Source organism: Quercus suber, unplaced genomic scaffold (assembly GCF_002906115.3).
Source record: "Quercus suber isolate HL8 unplaced genomic scaffold, Cork oak 2.0 scaffold_30, whole genome shotgun sequence".
In the NCBI taxonomy this organism is placed as follows: Eukaryota; Viridiplantae; Streptophyta; class Magnoliopsida; order Fagales; family Fagaceae; genus Quercus; species Quercus suber.
The window spans coordinates 277754-288050 of NW_027069495.1; the positions used below are offsets into that span (position 1 = coordinate 277754).

General features: G+C 33.1%; 1 protein-coding gene across 1 annotated transcript; it reads left to right on the plus strand.

Annotated features, from left to right (window-relative positions):
- Positions 1-446: 446 nt before the first annotated feature.
- On the plus strand, positions 447-6094 carry LOC136066298 (O-fucosyltransferase 35-like; the record flags this gene model as incomplete). The annotated part of the gene is made up of 9 exons (XM_065770394.1): positions 447-692; positions 1008-1151; positions 1684-1756; positions 1867-1937; positions 2031-2119; positions 2776-2908; positions 3342-3574; positions 4761-5237; positions 5367-6094. Coding segments are annotated over 9 exons (1668 nt in total), but the record flags the coding sequence as incomplete, so codon positions are not given.
- Positions 6095-10297: the final 4203 nt, after the last annotated feature.

The following is a 10297-nucleotide window of genomic DNA, read 5'->3' on the forward strand; positions in this document are numbered from 1 at the left end:
CTTATAACAGAAAGATAAAAGCCTCCATTGGTTTTGGAAAAAACCATTGATTTCTCCATGGTTTCAGATACTGTATAAGAATTATTTATTTAGTTTTATTTTGACAAAATGGGGAGATTGTGAAAATGATATGGGCTGGCTCTTGCTAGCTAAGAGCCATCTCATACTTTTCGAAGTCAGTCAGACACAGATAGATAGATAGATAAAACTCTCTCTCTTTATCTATCTATTGTTCGTTAATGGCGGTCTCATCCCACTTCTTCTTCATTTACTAACAACATCATCACCATTACACAGAGAGAGATAAAAAAAAAAAGGGTAATGGGTCACCATCACCACCACCACAACTCCAGCGATGGCATATCGCAGAGAGTCAGTAGTCCTCGTTTCTCGGGTCCAATAACTCGCCGAGCCCAATCGTTCAAGCGCAACAACAACAGTGAAAACAATTGGAAAGGAAGCACCACCATGTGAGTCACAGAGTAAACATTCATGGGAGTAGTGCTAGCAGTGTCATCAAGGGGTTCTTGCTAAGCAAATCTGGGGTGGTGGAGTTGGGTTTTAGAGAAAAGAAGAAACTTGGGCATTGGATGTTCTTCTTGTTCTGTGGGATGTGTATCTTTCTGGGTCTTCTCAAGATTTGTGCTACTGGTTGGTTTGGATCTGCCATTGAAAGTGCCACCTCTAGTCAGGTTACTTCTTGTTCCTGTTCATGTGGCTGCCAATAATCAATATGTGTGAATGCCAATTGAAAAAAATAATAATGATATGCTATATTCTTCTTTGTATGATTGTATTGCTTGCTTGTCATGTTCTTTCTCATCTATGATGTAACTTAATGGGGGTGATTAATTTCTTGGTGCTTGTGTTTCAATAAAATATTCATTTTCTTGATTCATCCCCTTTGCTAGGCATTTCATGACATGTTAAATTGTCTAGGATTTTGAGTGATCTGGCTTGGTTTGCATCCTTCATCTCACCTAAACTAATCCATCTTTTTTAATTAGGATTCAATTGACTCCATCACTGGTGGAAATCTAATGGACCAAAGCTCTCATGAATATGGATATAGGGAGGGAGGAATTGAAGTCGAACGCACTCTAATGACGGTGTCATCAGGTGTGTTCAGCACTCAAAACGGCATTGCTGAAGTAAGTTTCCATTCTTTTTCTCTTTAGCACACTATTTATGCACTTGGCTCTGATTGTTTCTCAAAAATGCATATGAATAAGAAGTAATTTATGATAATTGCTTACCTTGAGAATTTACTGGTGGATCATGTCTTTTCAAGAGTATTGCTTCTTCTTCATAAAATATCACTTGTTGCGGTGACAACCACTTTGAACCCTCGTCCAAACCTGCCCTTCCGTGCCGTCATGAAATTGCGAATCTCTGACAATGCTACCACTCCAAATCCCAACTACGCCACTCCTCTTGGCCCTACTTCCCTCTCACAGACTCTCTCCTCCCCTCTCCTCTCCCTCCATTCTAAACATGCCATTAAGCTGATAGGAAATGATGAATTTTATCTTTTAAATAGGGGTAGAGGTGAGACAGGGTTTGAATTAAGGATCACCACCACTATCACTATGATAAACTTCCCGTAGTCCCAAAAGTTTAAGCTGATAGGAAATGGTGAATTTTAGTACTTAACCACTATTCTAATACTTATGATGATTACAGTGCTCAAGTATCTGGTCCAAACCCAACAGTGAGAATTTCACCCAATGCATCCACCGGACAAGAAATCACAAAAGTATGATATGCATCTCTCTTTACCTTTGATGTCTATTTCTGTTGTGCTTACTTGTTTGATTCCAAGGTTATTGCCTTTTCTTACTTCCTTTTTCTTGCTTCTCTTTGCAGAGCCAGATGCGAAGACAAATGGTTATATTATTGTAAATGCCAATGGTGGCTTGAATCAGATGAGATTTGGGGTCTGGCTGTTGTGTGTTTTTTTCTTTCTTTCTGTTTCCCATAGACTTTGAATGTGAACTATAGTCTGATGTATCAATAATTTTAGAGTGCAGATTTGTGATATGGTTGCCGTCGCAAAGATTATGAAGGCAACACTTGTTCTCCCTTCACTTGATCATACCTCCTACTGGGCTGATGAGAGGTTGGTTTGTTTTTGTAATTCTACCATTTTTCACTGCAGTAATTGGAGTAATCCTTGTAAGAACAGTGGCCTTTTATGTTTGCTCAATATGAAATTGACTCAAATTGGTGAAAGAAATTATGTAGGATTATAATCTTTAAAATTTTAATGCTAACTTTTTTGAGAGTGAGTTCATAATACCGAAAAGATTAATATGTTGATTGGTTTTCTTTTTTGTTTTTCTCTGTTTTATTTTTCTTGTATTTTTTGGGTTTGCTCTATGTTCTTCATGCATAGAGTAGCCTTTCGTATGTATAACATCCTTAATTATCAAAAAAATAATACTGAAAAGTTTATTTTTTACTTTCCTTTCTCTCCTTTTCATTGCTTAGTAAAATAATGAATAAATGACATCTCTAGGCCTTTTGCATAACGCTTGGAAAAGTATTGATCTTTTCTCTAGTCAGCGGATGTTAAAATTACATACCCAGAGCAAACCCTTGGGTATGAAGACGGCTTTTACCCTCCTGTTCCTGAAGGAGAAGATGTCTTACAAACATGACTGCAGGAGGGGGTTTTCTTGTCCTGCTTTACTGGTGTCTATGGGCATGCATACAAGTTTTTCATTGATCAACTTTGAGCTGACTATTTTTGTATATATGGATATATGTTTGCAGTGGCTTTAAGGATCTGTTTGATTGGCAACACTTCATTGAGACTTTGAAGGATGATATCCACATAGTTGAGAGATTGCCACATTCTTATGCTGGGATTGAGCCATTCAACAAAACACCAATATCCTGGTCTAAGGTCAAACAAAATCGTGCATCTTGACTTGACTCATTTTCTTTAATGCTTGTGAATAAAATAGCCAAGAGCCTTGTAACTCAATTGGCACCTACTGATGATTCTAACAAAAATGTCTTCATATTCCCCCTCCTCCTTTTGTAACCATTGAATTATCAAATTAAATAATAATAATAATAATAATAATAATAATAATAATAATAATAATAATAATACCAGGCCGCCTGTAAGAACGGGATAGTATGTCCTCCATGCAATATAAATCATGTGGCAATATGTGACAAATCAGGTCACTTTAGCTTCCAGCACAATCCGTTCTATGCATAAATGAGCTAGATGCTTCAACATAATTCCAACATTACATGCTGTGCATCTCACTTCATTATTACCTTCTTGGAGATTAATCATAGTCAGTTACTTGTATTCATTTGTTCAGGTTACTTATTATAAGACCGAGGTTCTCCCACTTTTGAAGCAGCACAAAGTAATCTATTTAACCCATACTGATTCTCGGCTTGCTAACAACGAGATCCCAAGTTCCATACAGAAGCTGAGGTGCCGTGTAAATTATGAGGCATTAAAATATGCGGCTCCAATAGAAGCCCATGGAAACTCCTTGGTTTCTAGAATGCGACAGAATGGAAGCCCATATCTTGCTCTCCATTTGAGGCAAGTTTTGATAATTCTCTTTCTTTCAAATACTGAGACTGATTTCTTTTTCCTGCTTGTTTTAGTTGTGATTGGCACGAGTCATATGCCGATTAAATGGGCGCTGATATTATTTTTTGTGTGGGTTTCTCTAACTTGATTGTTGATTTTTTCTTTCCCTCTTAGTTATAAAAAAAAGAAGATCTTTTCTTTTCCCCCCTTAAAATTTGATGTTAAACTTCCTCTTGAACTGTATACAAATATATCCCACCATTAGATTTCGATGCCATTTTGATTTAGAGAAATTGAAACATAATGGGACCAAAGTATTACATTTATAATCTACTGATCATAGGAATCCATGGCATCAATGTAAAACTTGCTTTCAAATTCCTGTTCGCATCATTTTGAAATGATGTGTTTAACCTTCCAATGCATGATTTTGGGAAGAAAGTAGGCAAGGGGCAAAGACGAAAGAAAGTGCAAATCTTTCAGACTGTAGTATCCACCTTAGAAAATGGGTTGCTTTATCTGAGGAGGACATTAGTTCTGAGCTCTCATCAAAGCTGTGAGCAATCTCTAAAGGGAATTTCAAACTTGGGCCAGGCTCTAGATTCATATTAGGTTTTATTGAAAAGGGGGCCTTATGAATCACTTCTCTCTGAATGTCTGATGCAAATAAGGGAGCCCAAAATTGACTTGTGGGATTCCTGGTATATTGTGGTTTTCTTTGGATTGTTGCTCAGACTAGATGATGCAGGACAGTCTAGGCTTCACCACCAAGAGCAGCCTGAAAACTTTAGGCTTCACCACCTAACCACCAAGTAAAACAGCACCTGGAGCCTTTTCATTGAACTTCTAGGAACAAAAGACCATGTCCCATAAAACTTTCAACTAAAGATAATCTAAAAACTTATCCCTATCTTAAAAGATATGAAATCTAATCTATCTGAACTCAAAATAAAAATGAAATTCCGAAATAATCCAATCCTATAAGATAGATGATAATGAGAAGTAACAAATTCCAAAATAATAGTAGGACTAACTTACTCTTGTGCTTGGTTCAATTTCTAGGCCTACTTATTTGTTAAAAGAAGATCTTATGGAAGAATTATAGATACTGATATGGTAATAAGGTTAAGGGTTGATTTATCTTGTCCCAGCTGCTTTAATTATTCGTATTCCTCTCTCTGTTTTTCTATTACAGGTATGAGAAGGATATGCTTGCATTTACAGGATGCAGTCATAATTTGACTGTAGAAGAAGATGAGGAGCTACGGAGGATGCGGTATGAAGTCAGCCACTGGAAGGAGAAAGAGATTAATGGGACAGAAAGAAGGTTGCTTGGTGGCTGCCCATTGACTCCTAGGGAGACATCTCTTTTGCTTAGGGGGCTTGGTTTTCCATCCAGCACCAGGATTTACTTGGTAGCTGGTGAAGCTTATGGTAGTGGAACTATGCAATATCTTGAGGATGACTTCCCCTACATCTTCTCCCATTCCACTCTCTCTAGAGAGGAAGAGCTTAGTCCTTTCAAGAATCACCAAAACATGCTGGCTGGTATAGATTATGTTGTTGCCCTCCAGAGTGATGTGTTTGTTTATACTTACGATGGCAATATGGCAAAGGCAGTTCAAGGTCATAGGCGCTTTGAGCACTTTAAGAAGACAATCAATCCTGACAAGTAATGTACTAACCTATATTCTCTATAACTCCTGTCACCATGTCTAATTAGGCTGTTTTTGTTCTCTTGTGTATTGATTTTTCACTTGCCAAAATTGCAGTATATAAAATTTTCATTCTGTGAATTCAGGATGCATTTCGTAAACCTTGTTGATGAGCTTGACGGAGGAAAAATCTCCTGGAAGAAATTTAGTTCCAAGGTCAAAAAGCTTCACAAAGACCGTGATGGAGCTCCATACTTCAGGGAATCTGGAGAGTATCCAAAGATGGAGGAAAGTTTTTATGCGAATCCCCTTCCAGGATGTATTTGTGAAACAAGAAATAAAAAATAAAAGCTAAATCAACAGATTTTGTCATCATGTTTCATTGGGTTCAGCTGCATGCGAAAGAGATCAAATGGCATGCTGCCATTACTTCAGCCTTATTGTCTTTGGGAACAACAATCTTAAATTTCCAAAATCAGGAGAGAATCAGCTTGTTAGATAGAAGATGCTCCTACTTATATGAGGAAAAATCCTTGGTTTAGATAGAACTGATACAATGAATTCTGATCGCAGACAATAGCAAGGGCGACTGTGGACAGGTCAGATTTATATTTCTCAAGATATAAAATTTAAAAGGGAAACATTTATACAATGTATTGAAACTTCTCTCTATCTCTATCACACCACACGCTTCAAAAAACAATTGAAATTTCCTTTTTTCTTTTTGAGGGTGGGGGGGACTTGGGGAGTAGCGAGAGCTTGCATATACTCCGATTTTGTAACTTGGATAATTAATGGGATACAAGTGAATACTGAACGGATTGTATTATTTCAAGATATCAATAATAAGAAAAATGTGATTTTAAAGCTTTCATCTTCTGCTGGCTGTTGAAGTACGAAACTCTTTTCTGAAATTTCTGTTATACCATAAATAAAAATAGGAAGTGGTGCATATCTATTCTATGCTCACTGAATGAGGCACCTGTATAATAATGGTCCTGACGTCAATGATTGTGTGCTGTCAATACATGGTGTTCGAAATGAATTATGATCTGATAAGTATAACCAGCTTGAAGAATCAAATTTCCCTTGTGGAAGCACTGGAGTTCACGATTTATGCCAAGCTTTGCTATTTCAGCTTCGTCATGCATCAAGCTAAAACAATTAAAACGAAGACACTATATTTTATTTCGTGATGTTATGATGCTGGTGTGATTTTGAAAGAAAAATCAATCCAAAATTAAGTGAGGAAAAGCAAAGAGTTCACGATGCAGGCGATCTTGATGATGTGATGTGAAAGTGTAGTAGAAGTTGTCACCATTTTATCTTCAAGTTGGCCAAAAGATGAGCCGATAAAAGATGCAAGGAGCAACACCATAAAGGTTGAGAAAGACATCCTTTCATGGTTTCTTGTCTGATTTTGCGGGATGGTTATTGAAGATAGTGGTCACTCCGCTCTTCCTCTGTTGGAGGAAACGTGAGGAAACAAATTTGTAGTAAATTGAAAACCAAGAGGTTTGCAAGTCCTAAATGCCGGGTTGTCTCTGATGGAGAATGAGATGTATGGACTGTTGATTGTTATAGTACTCTTTAACAAATAAACAGAACTTCATGAGATTTAGAAAATAACTGTTGTTGCCCATAAGATAAGATAAGAGGACCAATTATTCCGACATACATATCTCATTGGAATCAATATTACATCCAAATACATATTCAAGGCTTTGGCACCTCATTTCTCATTTAAAAAAAAAAAAAAAAAAACCGTGCATAGCACCCTTTGAACTTACTAGCTCGAAGTCTATATTTCATCTTTCTAGTTGTATTTTACTAGTATTTTTTAAAATTTTAACCAACAGAACCTGTAGACCTTGCATCTATCTACTCTTCCGTTATGCATTACACAATTTATATTAACATAAGCAAGGAAAGACTGCTAATCATTGGAGATAATTACAAAATAAAAATATAATATTGGCTCAGATTTTATAGTTCAACAAAGTCACAACTTTAATTTAAATTATAGGGTTAAACACCCAAATCCAAAAGGACTAAAATAACAAAAAAATAATAGTAATAAAAACATTTTCCAATCAGAATTTAGAAAACGATTTCAGTAGAGCTCACCCATGACTCATTTTAATACATTGTTTGGGTCTAGTGTTTAGTGGCACTACACCAACCCAAGTCCCCATTGTTTGCACCATTTTGCTTCTCATAACTAAAATACCGTTTTGAAAATTTCAATAATTTTTTAAGTATATAAATATATATTTTATTTAAATTTTCTCAAGTAAATTGTTGGGTCGCTCACTCATGGGCGTGGGGCGCACACCCTCCTTGAGACTTGAGGGCAATCCATTTATATATGAGATGAAGTGTGATATTTTGTCACACACAAAAGGTTGTTGTAAAATTTATTAGTTTTGGTAATTAATTCAGAAAACTGAGAAAATTTAATACAAATGGAAGAAAATTATGGGAAGCTACACTACTCTGTTACCTTACATAGATATTATGTAACTCACATTTTCCCAGATTTTTTTATTGTCTCTAATTTTTTAAAATAATTTTTATGGTTTTTGACAAATGAATAAAAATTATAAAAATTTGGAAAAGTTAAGAGAAAATTATGAGATGCCACATTAATCTATTCTTAAACACAAAAATCATGAGAGCCAAAATTTTCAAATATTTATATACACACACGCACTATTAATAACATGATTTCTTGTTTGAGTGTCATCATTTTGTATACTAAAATACCTTTACAAAAATTCTTAAACTCTCTAAAATACCCCTATCTTTTAGTTAAATAATTTTTTTGGAGAAACTTTAGTTAAATAATTTTAAATTTAAAAATACAAATAGGTTAGAAAAGTAATTTACTATTTTAAAAAAGTACCTAAGTTTTAAATATTTCAATCATTTATCAATTCTCATGTAAATAAAGATCCTAAAAATTAGGACACTATTTCTATCTCATTTTTAAAAATTATTTCACTAAATTCGAAATAAAAGATAAAAAAGAGCCTAATTGCATGTGCAAATCACGTGTGATGAGTCTTATGTGTGTGTGTATATATTGGTTTTGACAAATGACTAAAAATGATAATAATCTAGAAAAAATTATGGAAAGCCGCATTAGTCTATTCCTACACATGGAAAGTAAGAAATTCCTATTTTCCACATTTTTGGTTTCACTTTAATATTTTTAGTGAGTTTAGAGGCATAAAAAGGATTATTAGAAAATCATTTCATTAAATTTATTGTTGAAAAGTTTTCAAAATAACTTGCCAGAAGTTAAATAAAAATTATATGCTATTGAAACCTAGTTTCACATCATATCGTATCATATCATATACTATATAATAAAAGTTAAGCATAGAAGTTGTGGCTGTACCAAGTAGTTTTACCAAATTACAACAATATTTCAACTTATTTGTTTTTATCAATTCCTTTAGATAAAATAACAATAAGTGTTTTAACAAAGCATGTAACATGCATCTAAGTTTCAATTGATAGAAACAAGAACTTATTTGTTTTTATTAATTTCTTTAGATAAAGTAACAATAAGTGTTTTAACATACAAAACATTCAACATGCATCTAAGTTTCAATTGATAGAGACAATAACTTATTTGTTCTTATCAATTTCTTTAGGTAAAGTGACAACAAGTGTTTTAACAAAACATACAACATGCCCTAACTTCAACTAAAAATCTATTATCAAAATTTCAAAATTTATATACATTCACTAATGGTATTTTCATAAAATCTCTCTTGCACACCACATTTTTTGTTTTTGGTTTTTTGGAGTTGAAACTTATGCATATGTATTTGTATTAGAGGGATATACATGTTGCATAGATTCATAGGAGTTGATAAATCTATATGATACTCTCTCTCTCTCTCTTTGGAATAATTTTTTTTTTCCTAATAAACAATTGCTCTCATTAATTATTAAATTAATTTTTTACTAATTGTTAGGATATATTTCCTCAAATTAAGTGATAAAATTAATAACAGTTTAATTTACGTAAAACTTTATCATTTAAATTTTAACAAATTTAAATTCTATTCGAACTAAAAGTTTATTCTAAAAATTTTTTAACTACCTTCCCTAGGAAAAAAATAAAATAAAATAACTGAAATCCAAAATCCCACACAACACCTCATGCTTTTTCCCCCCTCAAGTTGCATCTTACATTTTATTAATTATTTAAAAAATTATTTCATTAATTTTTGGGACATATTTTCTCGAATCAAGGGATAAGATTTAGTTATAATTTAATTTAGTTAAAACTTTATCATCTAAGTTTCAGAAATTTAAATCCTGCTCCAACTAAAAATCTATTATCAAAATTTAAAAACTTATATATATATATATATATATATATATATATATATATATATATATATATATTCACCAATGGTCTTTCCATAAAATCCTACTTGCACCCCACTCTTTTTTTTTTTTTTTTTTAAGTTGCAACTTACTCATATGTATTTTGTATATGATATTTTTGATTAAATAAATTTCATGTATGGATATTAGTTAAAAGAATTCTACTTTAAAGAAGCAAAACAAGGGACACCCATTTAAGTTCTTGGTTTCTCTTTGGTACATTATTTATTTATTTTTTAAATTTCTCAACTTTTGAACTATTTTGTGTGTTTTAGGTTTTGGTTATTCTATCTATTTATTTTGTAAGTGTTTTGATTTTTTTTTTCAATTGACTATCACTACAAAAAATTTAGTTCAAAACATGTCTTTCATGTGTTGTAGCGAAAACTAATTCCAAGTTACTTTTATTTACTGATTGTTAAGACTTTATCAATATATATATATATATATATTGTGCTTTGTGTTAATTTCTTAGTATGCGGAATTTCTCCAATATTTTTTCGAAAGTCTAACTAAATTCAATTTAGAATTCCTCCTATATCCTTTTAGACTATAGATTATATTTGGCTAAATTAGATTTATCGGTCCAAATTTCTATGTAAGTTTATCTTTTCTTAAAACCTTTTTCATTTTTTTTAATTTTCAAAAATTTGGATTGTTTTTCATGTGT